At 34.9% G+C, this 27,538-nt stretch overlaps 2 protein-coding genes across 3 annotated transcripts in view; one reads left to right on the top strand and one right to left on the bottom strand.

The window, feature by feature from the left end:
• The first annotated feature begins 100 nt into the window (after positions 1 to 100).
• Positions 101 to 24,247, top strand: adat2 (adenosine deaminase tRNA specific 2). 2 transcript variants are annotated; one of them, XM_039692386.2, is made up of 7 exons: positions 101 to 235; positions 507 to 611; positions 1,249 to 1,399; positions 2,062 to 2,168; positions 2,385 to 2,457; positions 2,553 to 2,614; positions 23,823 to 24,247. In XM_039692386.2, exons 1-7 carry the CDS (start codon positions 143 to 145, stop codon positions 23,922 to 23,924), a joined length of 693 nt encoding a protein of 230 aa, XP_039548320.2. In that variant the 5' UTR covers positions 101 to 142; the 3' UTR covers positions 23,925 to 24,247. The 2 variants fall into 2 exon arrangements, with proteins under 2 accessions (XP_039548320.2, XP_088974922.1); XM_089118796.1 differs by lacking the exons at positions 2,385 to 2,457; positions 2,553 to 2,614; positions 23,823 to 24,247 and adding an exon at positions 16,586 to 17,425.
• aig1 (androgen induced 1) overlaps positions 7,279 to 27,538 on the bottom strand; it is a 43,087-nt gene continuing 22,827 nt past the window's right edge. Inside the window, exons 4-6 of the mRNA XM_039692384.2 lie at positions 15,539 to 15,654; positions 13,061 to 13,224; positions 7,279 to 9,531 (exon numbers count right to left, since the gene is read on the bottom strand). Of these exons, the coding sequence (XP_039548318.2) occupies positions 9,497 to 9,531; positions 13,061 to 13,224; positions 15,539 to 15,654 (315 nt within the window). The 3' untranslated portion in view covers positions 7,279 to 9,496. The remainder of the gene's footprint in view (positions 9,532 to 13,060; positions 13,225 to 15,538; positions 15,655 to 27,538) is intronic.

Here is a 27,538-nt window from a genome sequence, read left to right as displayed (position 1 = left end):
CGCTCGATTCACCGTCCTGGAAGGTCCATCCATTATTACGCTCCCCCGTAAACACGTGCGCGTGCAAACAAAACACCACTTTCCCCCAGATTTAAGCTGCATTTTTGTACAGTTATTATTTTTGTTGAGGATACGGATAGATATGCAAACAGAGAGTTTTGACCCCGAGAAGAGTGAATTTCTGCAGCCTTCAGACAGTGAGATACAGACATGGATGTCAAAGGCGTTTGATATGGTAAAGACTCTCCAATGTTTACTGTTTCTCTTACCAGTATTTATTTAACATAAGTGTCATTTCCCCTTCGATACCTAGTACTGCATTTTTGTATTATTACTGAGATACGTTAGTCTTTGTCGGAAAAGTTTGTGTGTGTGTAACTGTAACATTAGCTGCGGTGGTATTATCATTGCCATAAATGTGTGTAATATGGTAATGGTGAATTGTACTTTGGGTTGTTTTGATAAAATAATATTAACATGTGACATGTTATGAATTACGTTTAAAGGCAATTGAAGCCCTTGAGAATGGTGAGGTTCCAGTTGGCTGTTTGATGGTTTATAACAATGAGATTATTGGAAAAGGAAGAAATGAGGTGAATGAAACAAAAAATGTAAGTGACTTCACAATAAAGCTTCATTTAAATAATCTTCTTTTATTATTATTATTATATTTATTATTGGTAACGGTAATGGAAATGATGTCTAAGCTAACAGTACTTAAATTGGTTGACTATAGCCCATATGCTCCAGTATGTATCTGCAAATGATAATTTATCAATAAGGGCAATCATATTTTTTGGCCTGTTAAGAAACAATGGGGTTCATACAGAGCATGATGTGAATACACCTCCTCTATGATGAACACGTATAATATCTGAATTTAAATTAATTGTGATATTTTTTTTAAGTCCAACGTTTTTTGGTGGTGTAATAGTTTACAGATTTTAAAAAATAAAAGTGTCATTAGAAGGCTTATATGATTCATGATTAAGATGTCTACTACACTCAAGGTGTAAGGAAAATATTTGAGTATGTTTCACTTTAGGGGTTGCATAATGTCAGTTTTATTTTTCTAGGAACATTATTTATTAACTATATATTTAAAATTATTTCTTATTTTTGTCATCTTAAACAAACCCATATTGACCCATATGTCAAGGCATTTTGATTAACGGTTCTTCCTAGTAAAGCAGGGAGAAACTTTGGACTAGATGAAACAACCTGACATGTGTGCCTGCTTTGCCCAAGGCTACCCGGCATGCAGAAATGGTGGCACTGGATCAAGTGCTGGACTGGTGCCGTTTCAGAGCGAAGGACCCGAAGGAAGTGTGTGAACAGACTGTTCTGTATGTGACAGTGGAGCCATGTATCATGTGTGCTGCTGCTCTGCGCCTGCTTTGTATCCTTGAAGCAAAAATGTGGTTCACTATTGTTTGAATGACATTTACACAAACACTACCATTTTAAAAGTTTGGAGTGGCTAAGATTTTTTTATGTTTTTGTAATGAAGACTCTCTTATGCTCACCAAGTCTGCATTAATTTGATCAGAAATACAGTAAAACAGTAATATTTTGATTCTTATTACAATATAAAATAAGTTTTCTATGTGGATATATTCTAAAATTTAATTTTATCATTACTCTAGTCTTCAGTCTCCACAGTTCTTCAGAAATTCCAATATGCTGCATGATTTGGTGCTCTAATGTTGAAAATTATTGTTAATGTTGAAAACATTTAGGCTGCTTATTTTTTTGTGGAAATATTTTTTCTTTTAAGTTCAAAAGCACCACATTTATTTAAAATAGAAATTGTGTGTAATGTTAGAAATGTCTTTACTGTCACTTTCAATCAAATTAATGCATCCTAGCTGCATAAAACTATTAATTTCTTCTTTTTTTGTTGTGAACTGTAGTGTTACATCTTTGTGTCAGTCACAGGTCTTCCTTTTATAAAACAATTACTATCAAAAAGTAGATTTCGAAAGTGTTATTGTGTTTACCACAGGATTTTATTGTCTAAGATCATGTCATCGCTAAAAGAATACCTTAATGTTTAGACAGACATACCTCTAGTTGTATATGGGTGCAAAAATGAGCGGTTTGGAGGCTGTGGCTCCGTCATGGACATCTCATCAGATCATTTACCACACACTGGAACAACATTTAAGGTAAATAAAAGTATTCCCTCCAATTTCTATCCAGTTCAATTTAAATTCCAGCTCATGCTCCAATTCAAAAGAAAGCCAGTTCCTTAAATTCTCAATTTTGCTCAACCGGTCTGTGTGGCTAGAATATTTTTCTTGTAGAAACTTCCACATACCCTCGATTTTAGACCAGACCACATTGCATATTTGCTGTAGCACATGCTTATTTGCTTATCACAGTGCATCGCTGGCTATAGAGCGGAAGAGGCGGTTGAAATGCTCAAGACGTTTTATAAACAAGAAAACCCAAATGGTAAGAGAAGTCTTTTTAATGCGTGCGTGTTAATCTCCATAGATGTTTTCATCGACATGTTTCTGAAACGTGATGTTTTTTCTCCCGTTTGTTAGCTCCCAAACCTAAAGTGAGGAAAGATTTGGGTAGTCCACCAGGTGGCGCTGTAGTCATTCAGGCAAAACAAGGACCACAAGATTGAGGAGAGAGAAACAATTGCTCCTTTGAGCTGAAATGGAAAATATTTGAAGTTGAACATTCAGACGATGACATGACCTTGTATCTCAATGATTTTGCCATCTTTTTGAGATCATTCATTTAATCTACTTCTATTTGAGGAACCACATTGTCTCATTAGCCAGACCACATCGCTCGTAAACCTCCAGGCCTCTTCTTCTCTAGTGGCTGGACGCTGTGAGTGTCTTCACAGCATGTGGAAGCAGACAAGGCCTGTTCTGCATTAAAGCGCAGGTTCTTCTCCAGCCCTTGCTCTATAAATGTGTCCTTATATAACCCAGAACACTGGTTCTGAACTCTCCGTGATCTCAGACTCGCAGATGCAGGGCAGACCCAGGTGGAGTTTCCACTTACTTCATTGCCAGAAACTTTAAAGGGATAGTTAAAAATTAATGTCTATCATTACTTTCTCACCCTACATTTTCTTCCATAGTGCAAAAAAGGTGAATTTCATGAAGATTTTAATTTTTTTAAGAATACCAACCTTGTTATTTTCAATATATTTAAAGTGAATGAAGATGGAGGCTGTAAAAAATATAATAAAAGTATCATAAAGCATAGATTTGTGGTGTCCTTTTGTGTTCCCTAGAAGATGGTTTGGTATGACATTAGGGGAGTAAATGATGACTTAATCATTAATTTGGGGTGAAATAATTGAAGATCTTCCTGTGATTTATAATTTTTTGTAATGCCTCTCACACACTAGCTTTAAAAAACACTAAACCTTTGTTGCGTCCTCACCAGTGTTGTTTTAGCATTATTTCTATACTGGTATATTTTTATTAATAATTTCAGTTAACCTTTTTTTTTTTATATTTTCAGCTTTCATTTTAGTTTAATTTTTTTGTCATTTTGTTATGTGCTTTTGTCATTTGTATTATTTAAGTTTTTAAAGTTTTTGTTTATTTCTAGATTTAGTGTGTCAACTTAAACTTATTTCAGTTTGTTGCCAAGGCAAAATTTCTAATGCTTGTTTTCATTTTATATTTTCGAGAGTACAAATGAATCAAAGTCCTAAAATTATACCTTTTTTGCCCAGAAAGCTTATATAATTTAATTTTTATAATATATTTCTCTATTATTCTATTTATTTACCTTTAAATTACTAGATTTTGTTATCAATAAATAATATAATTTAAGCACATTTTTTTCACATTCTTTCAACTTAAATTCAAGTGTGACAAAATTCAGGTCTTGGACCACTCAGATGAACACTCATTTAAAAAAACAAAAACAATCTTCAGGTCAAAATGACCTAAGGGAAGGACGAGGTTAATTCTATAGTTAACAAAAAAAAAAAGTTTTTAATAGTTTTAATTAATAATAACCCTGATCTGCTCACTTCCACTCGTGAAATTATTCATGTTATGTTGCGTTTCTGGCCATTAAAGTATAGTGTATCTCTCATGAGGGGTATTATAATGGTTTCTAAACCCCACATTATTAAATTGCCATGTAATGTGTTATTAGTGGCTGGAAGAGGGTTTCTGTGGGTACGTATGAAAGAGAAATCAAGCGGTTTTGGAAGTAGAAATGAGGTGTCTGAGATCTTAAGGTCTGTCGTTTTTCAGGCCCTGTCGTCTTACATGGTTACGGGCTCTGCCGGCCGTATCATAATATGAATTTGAAACATTTCAGTTACTGCTCTGTTATTGTCTTTGTAAGTAGAGAACCCATGGGTTTAATTGTTTAGTGATGAATGATCAGACATTGAACTCACAGCTGGCTTTTTAATATGAATGTCCTATCTTGATGTTGGAATGACAGAAGCTGTCATTAATAAATAAGAATAATCATTTAGATTCATTGTGTAAGTAGTATGATCTTAGTAACCGATTGAAAACAACAGAGCGCTGGTCGCACACCTGGTAAGCATTTGACAGGTGTTATGCCCTGGCTGTGTTACGCCATGAGTCAGTGCGAATAAAGAACATCGTAAAACAAGCTGGACCCATGCACCTACGTGGCCCCTGTTCACATGGAAAGAGAACAATATTTTGTCTCTAACTCTTTGTCCATAGACGATATTTCATAATGCTTCATTCATTGAGTTAATGACAAACAAGTAAGCCAAACCCAGGGTGATAAAAAGTAATGTAACGGGTTACTTTCCTTAAAAAGTGAGGGAGTAACACAATGTTGTAATGCATTACTTTTAAAAGTAACTTTGCTGGTATTTCATAATATATTTTCCAATGCTATTATTTCGAAAATGGAGGTGAAATTGTAGTTTTGTATAATACCACAGTGGATTTAGGAAAGCTCACTGAGATGAAGACACAAGGCGTTTTATTCTACAAGCAATCAAGAATTTTCTTTAAATATTATGGGGTAATTTCATTATTATATACAGAATGAAAGATTACATGAAAATTTGAGCCTTTGTTTGCTGTATGGTCAACTTGTATGGTAATTCGCAACATATTTTTTTCTTTTCTATCGACTTTTTTATGAGAGAAACAAGATATTTATTGATAAAAAGAACATAGGATGAATTGAATTGTGAAAAGTTAGTGTTACATATCTGAATAAAAAGCTGTTGGTTTACATTATCTAATTGTACTGTGGCAGGCACACCAAAATGTTGTAACACTTTATAGTTAAACTTAAATAAGTATGTATCTATTTTCACGGTATTTGGCGTAAACAGAATGAGAACATGGATCCATCATGCCTTGTTACCACTGTGCAGGCTGCTGGTGGTGGTGTAATGGTGTGGGGATGTTTTCTTGGCACACTTTAGGCCCCTTAGTGCCAATTGGGCATCGTTTAAATGCCACGGCATACCTGAGCATCGGAATTTATTATTCCTGTATAAAGTTTTTTTTCTATATACACCTCCGTTCAAAAGTTTGTTTTTGGTAAGATTTTTTAAAATGCTCAATTAGGCTGAATTTATTTGATCAAAATTAGATATTATATTATTTAAAACAATTCTATTTTTTCCTATAATTGCAAAGCTGAATTTTCTGCATCATTACTCCAGACTTTAGTTTCACATGATCCTTCAGAAATATGATTTGCTCCTCAAGAAACATTTCTTATACCATCAATGTTGAAAACAGTTGTGGCGCTTTAGATTTTTGTGGAAAAAATGACAACTTTTTTCAGGACTCTGATGAACACAATGTTCAATAGCATATTATTTGAACAATATAAATGTCTTTACGGTCATTTTTGATTAATTTAATGTCTTTACTGAATAAAGTAAAATGCTGACCCGAGACCACAAATCGTAGTGTATGCTAAAACATTTTAACATTTCATTAAATTAAAAGGATAGGTCACCTCAAAAATGGAAATTCTGTTAACATTTACTTTTTAATTTTGTATTATTTTTTCCTTACAATGACAATCCGGTTCGTTTTCATAAAAATGTAATCTTTTGTATTTCGCAGAAGTCATTCATATAGGTTTGAAGCGACATTGAAATATTTCTTTAACAAAAAATAAATTGTTCATCGTAAGTTTATGATACTTAATGTTTTAACCAATATCAAATTCAATTAGAAAGTGTTTCCAGTGGTTCACAAGACCGGGATTAAGAAAGTAAACTTAGACAATGTGATCCAAAGTGATAAAGTTGTAGTGATTTATAGATTTGTGAAGTCCAGGCCAGTTCATTTATCATTGAGCTGTCCTTCAAATGCATCCATTTGCACTGCACAAAATCAGCTGTATCACCTCATTTACATCTTTTTTTTTTTTTAAGGTTGTTAATGCACATTAGGGAACCGTTCAGTTTGGTACTTTCACGTGCAGGAGAGGCAGTGTTAATGAGGAGACTGAAGTGTCTTGACGGAGAATTTAAGCACGCACACACTTTCACTCTCTCCACATGCTGCCAAACATACAGCGCCCAGACTAAATTGTCAACAAGACTGTTGTCAGGTAGACCTATCTAAATTTTAAGTGTAATATTTATGATGGATCATAATGAAGTTCAATTGCCAGTCGTTGCATCTATTTTTTGACGATTCCTCCAAGAATAAAAATGATGCATGATAGGGTGTGAACATGAAACGGGAGAGTATTTTGACAGTTTTGTCTGAAAATTTAGATGTGATAATACAAGGTTTCTCATTATCGCTTTTCTTTTCTTCTCACATATCCGCTTTTATCCCATGGCGTTTCACTGTTCTGTTGCACCAAATTCTTTTTCTTGGCGGTTCGGGACACATTTTGGACTTTAAATTGTACTTTAAGGGGACGAGGTTCAGCAGGGCCTGGTTATTTGGACTTGTCCATCAAAGGTGATTGTTATTCCTTGTCGAGCAAACTTTTTCCTCAGGCCTGAAATGTGTGTGTTTCTCATTAACAGAATGTCCAGCTCGGCACAAAGGAATTGTTATGTTTGGGTAACATCTGTGTCTTAAAAGTCTAGGGCGAAAAGGCCAGAGAAAATATAGGACAAACATTAAATCATAAGTACAACAATTTTTTCCTCTGTAATTGAACGGTTGGCTCAACTTTTCCCACAGAATTGTGGTGCGTCTGTGTGTAAGGGGAGAAAGAAAATAGCCTGAGTGAAGACTGTAGGTTTCATTTCACCATTCTTCTGCATCCGCAGCTTCGGAAGAACATAAAAACGACAGTGAGAAAATGTGATTTTCAAACAATTTTTTTATTAATAAAAGAAGAAAATAAAACATATTAGAGAAGTAAACTAAAAAAGGCTGGTCTTATCCATGAGATATAAAGAATTTCGCCCCTTTTATGATTAAAAAATAATTTAATTTGGAATAAACACTTTACAATAAGGTTTCATTTGTTAACATGAACTAACATGAACAAAAGTTAAAAATTGGATTTTATTAACCTGTTACCTGTCGCAACTCTTGATTTTGTCAAGTTAGACATGAAAAATGTCATTCATAACCACCCATATCCCTAAAACCAGAGGGAAATGAAAAGCGAATAACACTGATGTAGGAGCACCTAACCTTGTTAAGCCCAAACCTGACATAAACTTTAAACTTGTCCCTCAAATCTGATTGGTTGATTGGAATGTTTTTCAAGGATCAAGAAATATGTTCATCCAGAAACATGTTGCACTTGGTGAAATCATGTTCTGCGTTACCTGTCATCCCCCTTTTTGAGCCTAGATCTGAAAAGGTTGTAATTTATAAATGCTAAAAGAAGACACTCAACAGATTATTCCAGAAGTTAAAGAAGCTTTAAAAAAAGCAGGGTTTTGGCGAGTCTTAAAAAGTCTTAATTTGCCCTTACACAAATGAAGGTCTTAAAACAGAGCAGGAAGTCTTAATTTCATAAAGTCATGGCATTAAATGTGGCATACATTGCAACAAATAAATAAGATATTTAAAAGTTATTTTTGTCCTGTTTTCCAATACAAATATATAGACATGTCATATAAACGTATATATATATATATATATATATAAACAAGTCTTGAAAAATGTAATAAAATTTAAGTGAGTTTATGCTTAAAACAAGAGCAAATATCTGTCAAAACGTCTATAAGCAGATTTTTTTCTGAGCCCACTGGCAGATATTTGTTCTGGTTTTAGTCATAAACTTAATTTTTTTTATCAATTTCGCAGGAAACAAGACTTCACATTTTGTCATTTTACAGCTGAAGTAAATGAATCTTGATTTAGGAATCTTTATACTGGAAGATAAATATAGATATAGATATTTGTACTGGAAAAAAAAAAACGAGAAATACTGAGGAAACATCCGAGGGTATAGTAAAAGTTATTTCCATATTGTAGTGGTTTTAAGCAAAATGATTCAAGCTTTTTTTTTTTTTTGTAGAATAAATTAAATACCGGTAGTAACAGATATTTATTGGACGTTGTATTTTCAAATTCTACAGTGTTTCTTCTTAAAAAAAATTAAATTTAGAGAACATAATTGATAAGTGTTCTCTTCAATTTATTTCTTAAATTTTCATTACTCTTACAAAGGTCTTAAATCAGCCTCAAATTTTTCATAAAATCTGCAGAAACCATGAAAATTAAAGTGCAAAAAAAGTTCAATATATAAAGCATGCCAAGTGTTCTGCTAACAGGCAACTAACATTTTGAAAAAATGTACAGTCAGCATGAAAAGGACGTTGTGTTTGTCTTTCCGTCCCTATATATGAGTAAAAGGGGAAAAATGTGGGGCGTTGTTTTAAAATTAATTTTCAAAAATAATGATGTGCACAAATAAATCATTTTTAATAAATAATGCAATATTGCATAAAAAACAAGAATTCATGGTGACTCAATACATTATATATACATATATAGTGCATTGTTCATCTAACCTATAATGTTAACAAATGAAGCCTTATTGTAAGATGTTGTCAAATAGGGAAAGGCCTTTACAACAACAGGCAAGTTTCTCTTCTGACAATGTTTGGATTTCATGTGGTAATATCTACTCAGCTTAATCTCAAAACTTCTATGGCTTCAGAAGGACCACAAACAGCCCATGTAATCAAATTATCTTGTGCTCATTGTCGTTTGCCATATGTTAGTGTATATAAAGGTGTTGCTTATTTGTTTTACAGGGCATATAATGACACAATCCCTCATGAATCATCCCTTGGTAAATAAATAATACCTGACATGAGTTCTATAATGTGGTTTTCGTAACATTGGCTTTGAACACACGGATAGAGCATGTGTATAGTACAAGTCATTTAGTGCTCACACAATGCTTGAGGTATTCTGAAATACGGTAACATTCATACCATAAATTAAATGCATGAATTATTCAATTTAATGTTCAAGCCAATACAGGTCTGTGCTTTAATTAAGGGGCAGTAATGAGGATGAGATAAAATAAATTGGTTAGAACGAGCCAGTGGTCTTCAGTCAGTTTTGGTCTTGTCTGATTCCAGAGTGCCTAGAAAAAAAAAAAAGAAGTTTTTTATATAGATATCAATGTAACCACCATTAAAATGGTACTTTTTTTTATTTTATTCTTTTACTGGTAACTTCACAACAAGGTTCAATTTGTTAGAATTGAGTAATGCATTAGGTACACTACAGTTTAAGGTCAATAATCTTTTTTTAATTAATACTTTTATTCAGCAGTGATGCATTAAATTGATCAAAAGTGACAGTAAAGACAATAAAACTGTATATTTCAAATAAATAATGTTCTTTTTAACTTTGTAATTATTAAAGTATCCTGAAAAAAGTATCATAGTTTAAGCAGCACAACTGTTTTTAACACTAATAATAAAAAAAGAAATGTTTCTTGAGCAGCAAATCAGCATATTAGCTCAGCAAATCAGCTCCGCCATCACAGGAATAAATTACAGTTTAAGAAATATTAAAATAGAATATTATTTTGAATTGTTACAATATTTCACAGTATCTGTTTAACTGTGATGATCAAATAAATACAGCCTAGGCCTTCTTACCGACCCCAAACTTTTGAACAGTAGTGTATCTTTTTTTAAATTAAATGTACCATTGTTCATTGTTAAATCCTGTTAGTAAATAATACACCAGCTAATGTTCATTTATTCGACATGACATGTTAAAAATGTAGAAGTATAATGTATGTAGAAATTAACCAAGATTAAAAAATGTTGTAGCAGTCTGACACCTAATGCATTCACTAATTATAACACAATGAACCTTATTATAAAGATTTCCCATTTAATGATCAAATTAAATTATTAATAATCATCATCAATATGTGGTTACATTTTCAGCATAATGCTGATAATTAAAAAGCAGTAACTGTAGCCGATGCCATATATTATGCATCACAAAATATTAGTATTCTCATCAATGGTTCCTATAGTATTTGTCTTCAATATTTGAGCATAATTGTTGCATACTGCAGAGACATATTCAAGATCTGTGATCTCTTGGCAAACGGTTGTGCATTTCAACAAGCTGTTCAAACCGTGAGTCAGTGTGAACAACAGCACATAGCATTAGTGACGGAAATGTTCATGGTTAGTTTATCTGGAGGGGTTGTTGGACATTATAATATCGCTGCTTTAGACATAAGAGGGAGATCTTGTACTGAGGACAAAGGGACAAAGAACAGCTTCATAGGAGAGATAAATAGAGAGAGAGAGAGTGTGTGTGTGTGTGTGTGTGATTTGCAGGTCAGTGTCAAACAGGTGGGAGGAAGAGAAGCCTTCGCCGTCTGCTGCTCTCAGACTGCTCACGGGCTCTGTTCCCATCTGCTGTGCACTACACCCACGATGCACTGCTCTCAGTCTATAGCGTTAACAGGTGGAGGAGTGTGCGTGGGCGCGTTAGGAAGCTAAGCGGGATGTATATGTACCTGAGGGGAAGTGTATAATGTTTCTAGCCGTTATCCTGGCGTAGGTTGGGGAGCAAGAATATTTGTAGCTAGACATCATAAACATTCAACTCACACATGTAGCCAGTCAATGGTGGAAAACACAAAATCAGAAGCACACAATTACTTAAAGCCAAATGGATTTTTCTATGGTGTTTTATTGTGCTTCTTTCCTTGCTCACTTTCTATGGAAAAGAGCATACACCATTCTTTTGTGTCCCTAAATAATGATGAATAAAGTCATAGGTTTGGCACTCCATTGGGGTTCTATATATGAAGCATGCTTTACTCAACTCCAAAAAACCTTTTATGCAAAAAAAGGTTCTTTATAGGCTATTATTCATTCATATATTACATTATTCTGCAACATTTTAGTTGTAATTAAATTATTGTTTATTGTAGTAACTTAATATCACATTTTAATCATGTTGATTTTTGGAGGAGAAAAACTGAAATGACACTAATCGTCTGATATTGATTAGCTACATAAAATTATATTAATATATGCATTTTCTAACCCCCATATATCTTGAATTTTGTGATCATTCACATGCTTTCATAAATGCATATTAGGGTCTTGATGTTTGTCAATAGTAAGAAATATTTAATCCGGAAAGGACAAAACAAATGATAATGAATGAACCCAGAAGGTTCCATATAGAACCAAAGGGTTCTTATTATTGAACCCTTATAAAGGGTTCTGTAGGGGTTTCAAATACGTAGCACTGATAGAACCTTTTGTTCTAATAGTGTTCTTCTATATAGAACCTTTTGTTCTAATAGTGTGGTGCAAAAGTTCATTTATTTCAGTAATTCTACTTAAAATGTAAAACTAATATATTATCCTTACATGCAAAGTGAGATATTCAAGCCTTTATTTGTTGTAATTTTGATGATTATGGCTTATAGCTTATGAAAACCCCAAATTCAAAATTAGAATATTGTGATAAGGTTTTCGTATCTGGAAGCCATAATCATCAAAATTATAACGAATAAAGGCTTGAATGTCTCACTTTGCATGTAATGAGTCTAATATATTTCACCTTTTAAGTTGAATTACTGAAATAAATGAACTTTCGAGTTTCACCCTTAAAGTGTTTTTAGCATGCATGGTACATGCAAGATATTGGCTGTTTTTTTAGACCATTGACCATATTTTACATAACCTAATCCATCCAATAGCTAAACTTAACTACCTTACTAACTATTTGATGTAGATGTCTAAACCGAAAGGTTGGTGGTTCAAACAAACCCCGGTTCCATCTGACCAAGTGTTGAGCTGTCCATGAGCAAGACACCTGACCCCAGCTGCTCCCGACGAGCTGGGTGTCGCCTTGTATGGCTGACACCGCCGTCAGTGTATGAATGAGTGATTGAATGGGTGAATGTGAGGCAAATGTAAAGCGCTTTGGTGACCATTGGGCCCATGAAAGCGCTATGTAAATGCAGTCCATTTACCAACCATTTACCATTAATAAGCAGTAATTATGAGTTTATTGAGGCAAACGTTGTAGTTAATGGTTAAAATTGGACCCTAAGCTAAAGTGCGACTAATTTTGCTATATGGCTTATATCACAGTATGTAAATATATCCATGTACTGTAGCACAGTGCTACTTTGAAGTTATAGCCACTTTAGAGTGATAAACATGGAAGGTTGTTTCCACCATGGTAAAAAGAAAAGAAAAGAGGACATTGCAAATTTTTATCATGCAATTCGCACTTTATAACTTGCAACTGCAAGTTTTTATCTCACTATTCTAAGAAAAAAGTTTGAATTGCAAGATATAAACAAAAAAATGTAGAACTGTAAGGTACAATTTTTCTTTGGCGAAAACAAGCATTCATACTTCCACTATTATCGTCTATAAGATAAAAATACATATTGGCTTATCAGTATCAGCCAGATTTTAATATTTAGTGCATTCTGTTCCTCACACAAAACCATCGTATAGTTTCGTGCGACTTGAAATATAGAGCATGAATCATAAGGACAACTTTTATGGTCTGTTTTTGTGTGTGTGTGTGTGTGCGTTTTCCACACAGGTTTGGACTGACATGAGGGAGAATAAATGATTTTTAGGTGAACTATCACTTTAACTTACCCTTTGAGGAATCCCAGATGTAGCTGTTCAGGATTTCTCCCAAGACATAGTAGACATTGATCAGAGCCGTGAGGCAGATGAAGAAGAAAATTCTGGCCATGGGCCCGATGTGCTCCAGCAAAGGATAAACCCACACCCCCGTCACGCTGTGCACCCAGCACATCCTATGAGAGCGAGACAGAGAAATCTGTTACCTTTGCACCCGTGATCTGTCTAATGTGTTTGTCCTTCTGTCTGCTAAAGCCAGCGTTTGCAAGGCTGCAGAAGCAGTCACCACACTGTCAATGTGTCTACCATTCATGTCTGTGAATGCTAGACACTGCTCTTTTTGTTACGCTGCTTCAATCCTTTTTTTGTTGCTAGAGCAATTTGAATGCAGTCGCATGGTTATAATCTACAGCCTCACAGTCTACAGTCCGTTTATGTAATGGATTGTGTCCGTTTAATTTACTCCTGCAGTGCACTCATAACCTTAGCTTTAATATTTGATGAATATTAAAGAAGGCCCATCTACCTACTTTTCAAATACCTTGTTTTCTCAGACTCTGAGTGTATAAAAGCTGTTTCTGGAAGGTAATCCTCATGTAAAGCTGCCTATGGATTTAACAACTGCAGGCAAGTCTTATTCCTGGACTAAATAAAAAGCAATGCCTAATCAGCTTAATTTAGGGAAGGGAAATAAGACAGAGGTGTGTGCTGATAATCTTGTACTAAAGGTACCATTTTGATTTTGACAGACGCCTCCTACGTGCCGTCAGACTAGTTTAGTTTGGCTCCAAGCACTTTCTTAACATTGCTAATTAATCTGTTATATGCAAGACTAAAGAAATCCTAGGCGGTTTATTTTCTAAAAGCTTCTGGGGCACTGAAACTGGGGTTGTATCTTTCCATGAATTGTGTACAAAACAGGTCTTGAAATTCAAAAAATATATTTTTAACTGTTATCATTTATTAAATGTAAAAAAAAAATGGCAATTTGAGACTAATTGTGTCTGAATGTAAAAGTGATTTATGTGATCTTTTTAAAAAAAAAATTTTGCCAAAAAATAATGATTATATTATATACTGTGCATATAATAGTTATTCATAAGTGATTCATCTTATTTATTATTTATTAAATATAGCATAACCTTATATTATATGTATTATTCATTATTATTAATATGTATTATTATTGATGGTGATATTTATTATTTTTTAAATATTTATTATTAAAACAGTATAATCTTAATATTGCATTATTATTATTATATTAATAATAATATTCAGAGCAATAACAATTTTGTATAGCAATTTTCACAATACACAGGTGATTATATAATTACAGGTACATCTGGTGTCCATCGTCATTATTTTTTTTTTAGATGGTTATATTTTAAATTATTTTAATAATTTGTTACACATTTTCATGGATCACAAGCTGTTACTGTACATGCCATAACAATAGCAATATAATATTTTCTGTAAAAAGTGCCTTATAGCTTAAAATCCTGATTTCTTGTTGACCGAATTAATCAATGCATTTTTTACATCATTTATCATTGTGTAATCAAAATATTTTATTTTACATTTCTTTTGGTAATATTTCATTTATTTTATTTATAAGAGCCCTAAATAGTCATTTTTCTAATTCTACAACATTAAAAAATGTTTTATAAGAAAATATGTTAATCTAAAAAGTTTTTCCACCAAGAGTTATTTTGTTAAAAAGTCAACATTGTTACCAATATCAAAAGGAAAACAGAATTTATCAGTTATCAAGTTGTAATCATGATTTCATTAGTGCCATGTGCTCTTAGCATTTATGCTAGCAAGTGGAGTTTTTGGAAAGAATCAGATTGTCATAGAAGTACTGGCTAAAAGTAGAAATAAAATAGAGCAAAAAAAAAAACTTTCATCGTTACATCGGTAGGCGACAAGTCACTGTTGATGTATGTCATATATAATTTGTCATTGATTCGTTCATTCAAGAGATTGTTGTTGTTGTTTTTAAACAACACCATGTGTAACAGGGTATCAGATATAGCCTAAAGCTAGTTAACCAACTGTTGTTGTAGTTCTTGATAAACATTATAAAGAGAAAAGCCATTTTACAGCGACACGTCTCCATTTTAAGTGGGGATACAGACATTTCATGCGTTTCAAAACTACCTCCTTTTGCTAGGTTCATTTCAAGTTAAATGATAGTTTACATGGGATTTGTGCCTCTAACGCTTTTACAATGTAATGAGAGACCAAAGTTTACCCTATTCACGGAAAGTGCCAGAATTCAAGCAAATTAATTACCGTGCAGAAAGACGTAAGGGAATGATTTGGAGGTCATGAAGATCAGGTGACCAGATGGAATCCATCTTTTGATTGACACTGTACTAGAACAATGCAAAGTTAATTTCCCCTGATCGTCGTACCTTCAGGGAGTCCTTTGTAAATTAACCCAGTGTGATATTAAAAATGACTGTGCTGGAAGAAGAGATTTACCATACGACATATCCCACAGCAAATGTGCACACCGCCAAGAGTCCACAGGACCTGCTGGGATATCGATGGTGTGTTGTTCTCATCTCAATTATGATGAAAGGAAGAACTGTTGTGTGCTGAAAAGGACATAAATACAGCACAGTTAGCTGTAAAGCACAGAATCTCATCAAATTTCAATGCACTGGCTCTTGCAAAGACAAATTGTCTGGGAAGTTTCACTGTAGATTGTTAGTTTTTATATGCAGTATCTGTCTTTTCTGCTGATTAGCAAATAAGACATAAGTTTGAAGCGCTTAACAAATAACCACTTGCGAACAAACTGCAGATCTATACAGAAAATAAGTCATTTCTAGGATACTCCATTGTGTAGTTCCTTTAATAACGCCAACGAATTTAAAAATGGTTAATGCGAGAGGGCCGATGATAATCATTATTGTTAAAATGTAATTTACAAGTGGAATGGGTTCACCTTTACACCCAAATGCTAATGAATCTGCACAGAATGAAACCCAAATCACAAAGTGTTGCTATAATCTGCTTAAATCATTTGATTTTTGTCAGATTTACTGATTCAAAAGTTCTGTTTTTCACTGCGTCTGTATCGCATCTTGATAAAAACCATAGCGATTAATCGCATCCAAAATAAAAGTTTGTGTTTACATGATATATGTGTGTGTGGTGTGTAGAATTATTTTGTATATATAATACTAACACATGCATGTATAGAAAAATGTGTTCTTAATATATCAAATATTTATATTTATACATAATATTAATTATGTATAAATATATATAAAGTATGCAAATATTTCTTAAATATATACATGCATGTGTGTGTGTTTATATATACAAAATACATATATTACATAAACACAAACTTTTATTTTGGATGCGATTAATCGTTTCCCATCCCTACCCAATATACATATTTTTTCCAAACAATGGGTAATTCTTTCTATATTTTATGTTGCTTCACAAAAGCCTAGATCACAAACTCTTGTTGATGAGAAACTCTTGTTGACTGAAAAAAAGCAATTTTTTTTTCAGCTCGCCGTTCCACCCATCCGATCACCTTGGGATCAAGAACGGTTACACAACTTCAAGCAAATTTCTCATGAACAAGATACAAGAAGTGAAAAGGAAGCTGGGTGTGGACTGAAGCCGAGTGTTTGACAAATAAGCTGACATGGTTTTATGCAGCTGAAAAGATGGAGGAATGCTAGGCGAGCCAGGCCTGGGCGGGAGCTTCTTTACCAACATGAGTGATGATGAGACGGGTGAGCTATCATCATTATAACCATTACTGCCATTATGCTAGCCAATGCAAACATTTCAAGTCAAGGATGGTAACATAAAGTTTTATTATTACTTTTTTTTTTTAAATGTAGAGCTGAACATCTGTTTCATTTTTACGAGAGTGCTATGTTGCATCGTGATATTGCATGAGACAATATGCAGACTGATTGCTAAAAGTTGAGATGATGACATAACATTTTACATTAGGTCACAGTATTAAAGGCTAATCATTTTAAAACAGACATTTATTGTGTCCTAAAACGGATAGTTCACTCAAAAATGAAAAGTCTGTCATAATTCACTCACACTCATGTCGTTCCAAACCAATAAGACACAAATTGAGATATTTTTCCTTTGTCTCTCCAATGAAAGTCCAGGTAACCAAAACTTAAAAGCTCCAAACATGCCATAAAGGCGTTGTAAAACGAATCCATTAGAGGTCTGATCCTAGTCTTGTGAAGAGATATGATCGCTTTATATGATGAACAGATTTAAAGCTTTTATTTACATCTAAACAGTGATTTGGTAAACAGAAACTCAATGTATGTGTTGATCATTGCTGAAATGCACTCTTAAAAATAAAGGTTCTTTATTGGCATTGAAGAAGATATTTTAAAGAATGTTGGTAATCATTAACGATTGCCATTGCCAACTGTTTGATTACCAACACTCTTTTTGTGTTCACCGGATGAAAGAAACTCATACAGGTGAGTAAATGATGCCAGAATTAATTTTTTTTGGTGAAGTATCCTATCATGGAGCTCCTTTCATTGCATGTTCACTTCCACTGTTAGTCAGCAGATGGCAACCTTCTTACATAAAGACAGTCAAAAGTCTCGCTCCTTGCAGATTTGGCCTCATTTGACCCCACGTCTGTGCTGGAAACGGCATCTAAAAGAATGACTTATGAGCCTTACCGAAATTACATGACATGTTAATATTCTGATATGGTTTTAACGTGTAACCACAGCTCTTATTGAACCTATTTTGCAACACATAATCATATTTCCACACTAAATAAAAAGCAGACCACATTTACTGGGCTTTCCCTAGATATGAATGCGCCAACCCGCTTAAAACCGGGATGCTGGTCGTTTTAAGTCCTTAGCGTGTTGACGTCTCATCAGATCGGCAGGCCTGAACTTGTCTTTGACAAGTGTCGGGAGTGAGATGTAGTCAGTGAGAAAGCAGCTTTTTGTGTGTGTGTGTGTCATCCTGTGACTGAACCCATGAGCGAGTTGCCAGTTATGAGTCACATTACTGCTAGCCGAACAGATATTGTAATGTTCTAAAGCAGCCACTGTCAATCAGAATTCATGTACTGTAAGTTGGTTGATCAGCTCTGATTCACTTTGACTTTTCAGCATGTAATGTAGTCGGTGTCTTCACCAGTGTTGCTCATGTTTACAGAGTATCATAAGGCAGTGTGATACTCAGTGTGATTAATTTTGAGTCTTAATATCTGTTCTCAGTGTCACTATTTTTTTTTATGTATACCAGGTTACTTGTTTCGACTAGTTTATCCAAGTTTAATTTGTTAGTTTGCTAAAGACAAAATGTCCCAAATAGCATATAAATGTATGTAAGTGTCAAAAAGTACTTTATGTATATCACATATCAGTGGTCAAAAACAGATTTTCAAAATGATTCCCTTGTCACTTCCTCCTAAACCTAAGAACTGTTTGACGACTATCATCGTTATTGAGGTTTGTGTGTAAAGTGTTGTGGTCTATGTGCATCCTTGTGCAACTTTTGCACCTAATGCCTTTGCTTTGCAATATGTTTTCTTTATATAACCCCCCCCCCCCCCCCCCACACACACACTTTCAATTATTTTACTTCAATTAAAGACCATCTTTGATCATATTTACCAAGTGGGCAAATAATTCTGACCAGCACTTTATATAGGGGTTGACATTAACTTTTTTGTTCACCCACTATGTCAGTATGTGTTTGTGTGTGTGTGTGTGTTTGTGTGTGTGTGTGTGTGTGTGTGTGTTTGTATCTATCTATCTATCTATCTATCTATCTATCTATCTATCTATCTATCTATCTATCTATCTATCTATCTATCTATCTATCTATCTATCTATCTATCTATCTATCTATCTATCTATCTATCTATCTATCTATCTATCTATCTATCTATCTATCTATCTATCTATCTATCTATCTAAAGACTTCAGATGCAAAAACATAAGTGCCATCTGAGATTTTCTTCTAAAATGAGCATTTTAAGCTTGTATATCAAGCTCGTATATTAGGTTCAGTAATTTCACTTTAATAACAATTAATAGGTAATTTTCATTGCCATTAAAGTGAAATAACTAAACATAAACATAAAAGCTTGACAAAAAAAGATAATTCTAGAAGAAAATTTCAGATGCCATTGTATCTGAAGTCTTCATATATTTATATTATTATCATATATATATTAGTGCTATCAAGTCGATTAATTGCGATTAATCACATCACATCGAACAGAAGAAGAAGCTTAAGCCTTGTCAGTATAACCAGGCATATAGGTTACAAACTTGTTGTGAGACCCCTGCATTCTGTTCCCCAACACATCCTGTGAGAATGAGTCTATGACTCATTTTGTGCTGTCTGCTCTCAGTAAGTCTGGTTTGACACGGTGCATTTAGTGGGTGCTAGTCTGACTGCAGGCTACAAAGACATTAAGTTAGTACATGAAACGTTTATTGTATAAAGATTACTTTGTCATTAAGATTGATCATTTTAGCATGCTAATACATTTTTCTATGTACATTCAAAGGATAATCAAGCTGTACATACATAATGTACTTTTACCTTCTTTTAGCAGTGCAGTAATATTGGATACTCTCTCTAAACTTGTGTCCTTTATTCTTTTAGTGTGTCTGCATGTGTAGTGCACGTGTACGTCTTTCTTCACCATAATGATTTTTCCATAATCGTTAATTGCCCTCAAATATTTACAAAACATGTTAGTGACAAGTTTGAAAGATTCAGAAAACCTTTTCATCGGTTTCCAGAAGCAAGTCAGGGAGTCAAAGTTGGCACTCGGATAATAGATGGTTATTCTGTTCATTACGGTGATTATAGTCTAATTGCTATAATGCCAAACCTCTGCAGAAAAACAAAGAACGTATGCTTCTAGAGGTGTGGAGATGTGTCTCGGCACGCATGTAACATTGAAGTATTCTTGAAGGAGCTCATTCACCCACACACATTCCATCTAACACATCACAGTGAGGGCTAATCATTAATGCCCCGCTATCAAAACTCCTCATGATCTGCTGGAATGGCTCTCAACCTCTCCAGGCTGATCCTCCTGAGAGACTTGTGGCTGCACTTGAGCACTTGAGCAGGCAGCAGAGATTGGTGTGGGTTTTGAATCTGCATACCAATAAGTGAATTGTAACTAGCAAAAACATTTTTACACAAATAACAACAAAGAAGGACAAAAATGTTTCGTCGGACACAGCACGAGGCCTAACTTGTTAATGATTTGCCATTGCTCTTTAGAGTTCTTTATAAAATTCACCCAAGTGGCTGATGCTTTTTCAAAACGTTTTATTCCTGTGATGGCAAAGCTGAATTTTAAGAGTCGTCAGAGTCACAGAGTCGTTTTTGTCACTGCTTAATATTTTTGTAGAAAATGAGAAATCGGACCAGAGTGGCATGTTGTTACTAGTGTTATTAATTTTAAATTTAATAATGATTGTAATTAATTATGGGTGTAATAATATATCGTGCCACAATATATCGCAATACAAAAATGCGTATCGTAGATAGTGACAATATGCGTGGATAGTCCCCCCAAAATAAAAATTACTGTTTGAGAAAAAATGTAACTTTTCAGAGTTTTAGTGTAAGTACTACATTAAACCACTAAATAATGTTGATTATAATGTATAATAATGCAATGAGGGAATATTTGTGGGTCCCGATAATGCCAAATATGCCTGATGTTACCAGTAAAAAGTGGCCGACGTTATTTTAAATACTGTATATCTAGTCAGTGAAAGAGTGCAAGCATATTCATCTGAAATAATTCTTCATTTTCAGCTTCAGAATCATGAATATTTTTATTTTGGTGTCACCGTTGTCCTTGGGTTACACCAAGGACCAAGTCCAATTCAATTAAACCCACAATGTAATATCAAATTTAGCATTTTAATTGACAGTACATTTTTGGTTAACCTTTTGCCATATGTCTTGGAGTATCGCAATAATATCATATCGTGAGTTCAGTATCGTGATATGTATCGAATCGTGACATGAGGGTATCGTTACACCCCTATAATTAATGGGGTTTTTATTCCCCCATTTTATTCCCCCATATACATTTTCCCCCATATTACCCTGTTATTAATGTTATTGACATGACCTCTGGCACAAACCACACAACTATTGCTTCACTTTATTAATTTCTTACTGCTTGACTATGTTCATCATAAAATGTCTCTCACACTTTCCTTCACAGAACGAGCGCAGCCTTGCTTCTGGGAATAGTGTTCGCCTTGACCCCAGGACCATATCTCCACATTCACTATGTCTGTTTCATTGGAAATGATCATAATCATAACGTCACATGCAATTATAAGTTGTGGTTATGGATGCACAACTGCCAGATCTCAGAACAGACCGAATTTGGCCAATGTGGGAAAAGGGAGACTAAGAGAGATTATATCTGTTAAAAAAAGCTAAAGCTCCAAGAACAGCCCTCTGCCTGCACGGTGATCGCACTTAATCCTTTGTGATCAATGATAAGCTATACTTTAATGCTCACTGACACTGATAGTTATTTCATGATATGGAGAGCTCCAGATGATTATGCTCATTGGCAGAGCCTTTGCCCAAACCTCCCAGCTCCCGGAGTCTGTTAAGCAGCACAATTCCTTGGTTTTGTTTTCTGACAGTGGTGAGACGGCGTATGCGAGGATTTCACAGCTGCGTCCTGGTTGGGAATCAACTCAACACTCTGTGGTCAAAGTGTCAAGGTTTCAGCTACTGCCACATTAGCATTTGGCTCTGTTTTGCCACTTTGTACTTGAGTCTTGAACCAAGGACATAGGTTGTCATGAGGGGTATAAAATAATAATAATCGATTATGATGACTATTATAATGTTTTACAGACGCCGCATCAGATTACTTTCACTGAGTTTGGGTTTCTGCATACCTTTTTATTCATAACATTTGACCAAATGTCTCAAATGTGACATTTGTTCCAAATGTTCTCAAATGTGATTTATTTATTTGTTATGTGTATTCTGGAATATTTGCACTATATACTAAGAAATTTGCTGTAAATTGCCAGTAATATATAGTTGTTAATTCTACAATGTAGCTTGAATTAGCGACACAATATAAACATTTTATTAGATTAACATGTATCTAAAATTACACTACCATTCCAAAGTTTGGGGTTGGTAAGATTAGGCTGCATTTATTTGATCAAAAATACATTCACTCAATAACATAGTAAAATATTGTTGCAATTTAAAAATAAAATTTCTATTTTAATATATTTTAAAATTAAATGTTTTCTTATGATGACAAAGCTGAATTTTCAGGCCACGTTTACACAAAGCTGGGTATTTAGCGAAACGAATATTTTCCCCCTCTCCGTTTTCAAAAATAACATCATTCACACACCGGCATAAATATGCTGTCAAGCGCCATCATATCTATGCCAAACCTATTGGCGGCAGTGTAGGGAGAAGGATAAAGCCATGTAATCAGAATCCTCAGAATCGACAAGAGAGAACCTAAAACGCTATTTCTCCCAGTTCACACGTCAACACATAACCGGCGTTTTCAGAAATCTCCACTTTGGCCGGAGTTTTTAGAAATGATCGTTTTCTGTGATAAAAACAGGGTTTTCGCGTAAACGAGAGGCCAATCCGCAGGGAAATATCTGCGTTTTCCCTTCGTGTAAACGGGCCCTCAGTTTTCCGAAATCATACTAATATGCTGATTTGCTGCTCAGGAAACATTTCTTATTATTATCAATGTTGAAAACAAATGCAGCTTAATATTTCTTTGTGAATGAAAGTACAGAAAATTGTACTGTCCCTAAACGTTTGAACGGTAGAGTTTATTTTTGGTGTATAATTTTGTCTACATTCGACTGCTTTGTGAATGATCTTTCCAGTTATGTATTTATATATTCAGCAGCATATTTTAAAAAATAATCATGAATCATTCAATAATCAAATGGGACTGAATCGGATTGAATGATTTATCATGATGTATAAGGAATACAATCGTAATCAAATTGAATCAGTGTCAACCATTTACATCCCTTTGTGTATAGAAATATAGAAAATATGGCATTACAAAGAGGCCTAAAAAATGCTCTTCTTGGAAAAGCAGACTTGTTCTTTTTGAAGACAAATATGATTAATGGCCTGGGGTGTCATAAGTACACACACTACAGCTTGTTTGGTATTGTGGATAGAGTTACTTGTGACAGATGAGCCAGTTGGTTTAGGGCCCATGATTCACTGCCGTCTTATCACAGACCAGCTTGCCCCGACCTGTCAAAGCATCAGAGCCCAGTGGAATCCGAACGGGAGATATGCGTGCTAAGTGTGCGGCGGGCCGCCTGATAGAAGGCTCACAGAGGGTATAGTGTGACGGAGAGAATGCTCCCAAGGTCGGGTGTTGGGTTTCCCAGCTTAACCTCCCAGGCTGGTTGTGACATACTCCCCACGGTTCCCAGTCAACATGGGCTCACATAACCTCTTAGCCCTTCTCCCCTTGGCAGCGTGAATCCCCACTAAATACCTCCCCGAGCTGCACCGCAAACAGCCACTACCACAAGCAGAGCCTGTTTAGGTCACCGCTCAGCTGGATGGGTATCAGTAGATTGGCCTGACGGTGCATTTTTTTTTTTTTTTTTTTTGCGCTTGAATGTGACCCAGACTTGTTTTATTTTAGCTTGTGTTTGTGGGCCCTTGTCTTAATTTAACATGGCAGCTCTCTTTCTCTGACCACCAGGCTGAGAAGCTCTTGGAGTCTTGTGGTTTTGGCAAGCGTGACTGGACTGTCTGCGGAAAATCCCCTCCAACAAAACAGCACAACTCACTCAGAGGACCCTGAACTATAAGCAAGACAGGCCTTGTCAAACACTCCCAGGATTGACTCCAATATCCTCCCGTTCCAGTGAAAGTGTTGCATGCACTTCAGATTGATGCCGCTCGAGTGTCAAACACCCGCTGTCTGATAGCAGAACCAATGGTGAGATACAATTACAGATTGGCAAAGGTATAGTATTTATGATGTGTAATCTATTATGTTATTATTTATTCAGTCTTAATTGCACAATTAATATCATTGATCACCAAAAATCAATATGCACAAGTGATTTATGCTTTAAAGAAATGATAATTAGACTGCAAAATATGAGTTTATTAATTATTAATCAACAATCACATTGTTATTTATTTAAAATATTAATAATACAATAATATATTAATTTATTTAAGAAAAAATATGAGTATGAGGTTCTTCTTCTTCTTTTTCCTTCCTTCTCCTTCTCCTTCTTCTTAATATTATTATCTATTAATTCATTTTCCAAACCGCTTTAACCTTTGCAGGGTCACAATGATTCTGGTGCCCATATTCATTTATTAATAATAATAATAATGATAAAAAATCTTAGTGGTATTATTTATTCAGTGTCTTACTTATTACAGTGTCTTATTATTCATAAATAATAATAATTATTAATATTTATTTATAATGCATGTTGTTATTTGTTGCAATTGAATGGTTTAGTTAAACAATCATTTAAAATGACCAATTAACATTTATTATTATTATTATTATTATTATTATTTATGCGAAGTTGTTTTGCAATGTATGTCATCTTAGCTTTGGGGATATATAATTTTAAGCTATTTCTTTCTTGTAAATGGGAGTATTAATCAAAACAATCAATACTTTATGTTACTTAAATACTGTTGTTTATTATGGCCCAGCTCAGAGGCCACAACAAATAGAGGAAACCTTGTCCATGATAACAGAACGTATAGTGAAATAGAATGACAAGCCAGAAAACTGTGAGCAAGTTTTGAGTAAGACCAAGTGCAGAAGACTCCAGCGTGAGACTACTTTTTCGATGTGAGGAATATGACGAGATTTCACAAGCTCATTATGCACTGCTGATCGCACTTCACTGGCAGCCTGCTATACCAAAACTGGTGTGAACACAGATGTTTCTATGCACAAATTAAAAGCAGGGGTTACTGTCGAATATACTCCAAGAATTCTGAGCTAGAGATGTTTTCCAGCTCCTCCAATGTCAAAACGTCTTCGCCAACTTTGTCAACAATGGGCAAGAAAGCAAACTAATGGCCGTCTTTCACTGGTTTGAGATGGGTAAATATTTTCCCAGTTGTTAAGGATGAGCTAGCGAGCCAGCTATGCACTCGTTTTAATGACGGGGTTTGGATGGAGGAACTTCACCTAGTAACTTTTCCAGGCTCAACATGGCAACTCAATCATGAGTGCAAGGGTGACATTGTACACCGCCATGCCTTGAAATATTAGCGTCCAGAAAAATGGACCGGCAATTATTGATCTTTATAAAGTAATCCGCCAGCACTTATGGAAACCAAAGGAAATAAATTAACAGAAAGCACTTCACAAGACTTTTTGCCAGTAGAGAATCAATATCATTGAAAATAGTAGTATTTGCCTCTTTGCACCAGTTGTTTAACACTTTGGGTTTGTTCTGTGAAAACCCAATCTGTCTCTTGATCTTAGCAGAAAAACACATCTGTTTCCTCTGCTCCATCCATGTGAAGCCCGTTCAGACCACATCGAATCCCATTGAATGTCAGCTGAAACCTTTCGGTTCACCCTGATGATACGCACATGCAGGTAATAATTTGAAAGAATTCACCACTGATCTAGAGGTGTCTGCTTTTACTCAGAAAGGTCAATGTGAGGCCTCCATTTTTTGCTGATTTTATATAGATATTACATTTTTTATTAGTGTAATTACTAGCACATCTCAAGCCAAAAATGTAAGTGCATGATATTTTTAGTTGGATTAGGGCTACAATGTAAATATTTAAACATCCTTATAAGGATATGGTTACATGGTAACGATCTGAAGGGAAAGCGCAAAAGTGGCGTTGCGTTATCACTTTTTATTCTGCGTTTAGACGAGCGTTATGGGTGGGAAATCCGCGTGCATATGGTGATGCAAAAGTGTGTGAAATTCGATGTAGTATGCACTCCAGGCAGCTAGGTGGCAATGTGAAGCACTGCCACACGACAACACCAAGTCAGTGCTCTTGCGTACAACCTTCACCGTCAAGCAGACTTTTGCATGGAGCGTTTTTAAGATTTCTATTTCTTTCTATTCACTTTTTTTGCATTTTTAAGCCCCAAAAACGCTGTCGCCTGTCGTATGTTTTCACCCGTGAGCGTTCGTGTGAACAGGGCCTAAAGGCGCTTTTCCACTGCATAGTACGGTACGGTTCGGTTCGGTACGGCTCACTTGTGGTGCTTTTCCACTGCATGGTACGTTACAGTACGGTTCGCTTCAGGTCGCTTTAAATGGTACCTGGTCTGTTGAGGTTCCAAGCGTACCGTACCGGTACTAAAATGTGACGTGAAACACTGCAGATCACTGATTGGTCAGACAGAATCGTCACTACCAGCGTCACTACTAGAGTCATTGGATTTGCGACACGAGACACTTTTTAGCAGTATTTTTGTTTTGCTGCCATCAGCCTCATTTTAAACACATTTTTCCGTCTAGCAGTTAAAAACAACCACATACCGAGAATCAGGAACCCCTCGATAGTCTCCATTGTTCCTGTGTTGTGGGTTTGAAAATGTGGCGCTTTTAAGATGATGTCATGGCAGTAGAGGCGCGCGCAAATAACGATCAGTCCCACACACTTTGAAGGGGTACTACTGCAGTGGAAACGCAAAGGGAACCGAACTGTGCCGCTCCGAGTCGAAGCGTACTGCGCCGAACCGTACCGTACTATGCAGTGGAAAAGCGCCATAAGTCTTGTTTTTAGTGAAATCCATCTAAATAATAGTGTAATTTTTAATGCTAAAAAAAAGAAGGAAAAAATGATAATGGGATAAGGAACAAAAATTTAACAAGTTGATTTTTCTCACTGGCAAATTTTTTATTAATTTTTTAATCATAAATCTCACTAAAGTTACATTTATCTGAAAACAAGACTACAGCTATGTTCAGGCTGCCTGCAAAAATCATATTTTTACCGGAAGTATTTGCAAGTCCACAAGACCTTAAGTGCATTGAAGTGTGCCATTTGGGAAAGTTCAAAATTCTTACTCAAGCAATAAAAAAAAAGAAACAGAAATTTGATGTTTATAGTCATTTTTGCTTATTAGTATGGCTGAATTAGATAGCAGCCAAAACATTAGATAACGTATATTTGTGTTATTCTAAATATTGATAATTAAGAATTTGCGCACATTTGTATGTTTAAAAGTTGTTCATATGTAAATAATTTACATTTTACTGCTGTCAATATTGTATGTGTATGTCTATATTAAACATAAGTAAATGTATGGTTGGTAGAACCACACTTTACATAAAAAATACACACAAAAACTCATGAGATCACATTGAACAATTTGTCAAAATAAATTATAATATGTTTTTGCCCTGTCTGCTTGATTAGAGGCAGTTGTGTTTTTGCGTTTGAACAGAACGCAGG

Source organism: Pimephales promelas, chromosome 13 (genome assembly GCF_988280905.1).
Source record: "Pimephales promelas chromosome 13, fPimPro1.hap1.1, whole genome shotgun sequence".
Lineage (NCBI taxonomy): Eukaryota > Metazoa > Chordata > Actinopteri > Cypriniformes > Leuciscidae > Pimephales > Pimephales promelas.
Note: the sequence above shows the minus strand (reverse complement) of the source record. Positions and strands in the feature narration are given on the sequence as shown.

Excerpts from the sequence above, each read along its gene's own strand:
- adat2 (XM_039692386.2), top strand. The coding sequence starts at position 143 with ATGCAAACAGAGAGTTTTGACCCCGAGAAGAGTGAATTTCTGCAGCCT. Across the intron at positions 2,458-2,552 it reads TAAACAAGAAAACCCAAATG|CTCCCAAACCTAAAGTGAGG; the intron begins GTAAGAGAAGTC and ends CCCGTTTGTTAG. Across the intron at positions 2,615-23,822 it reads GTGGCGCTGTAGTCATTCAG|GCTGAGAAGCTCTTGGAGTC; the intron begins GCAAAACAAGGA and ends TCTGACCACCAG.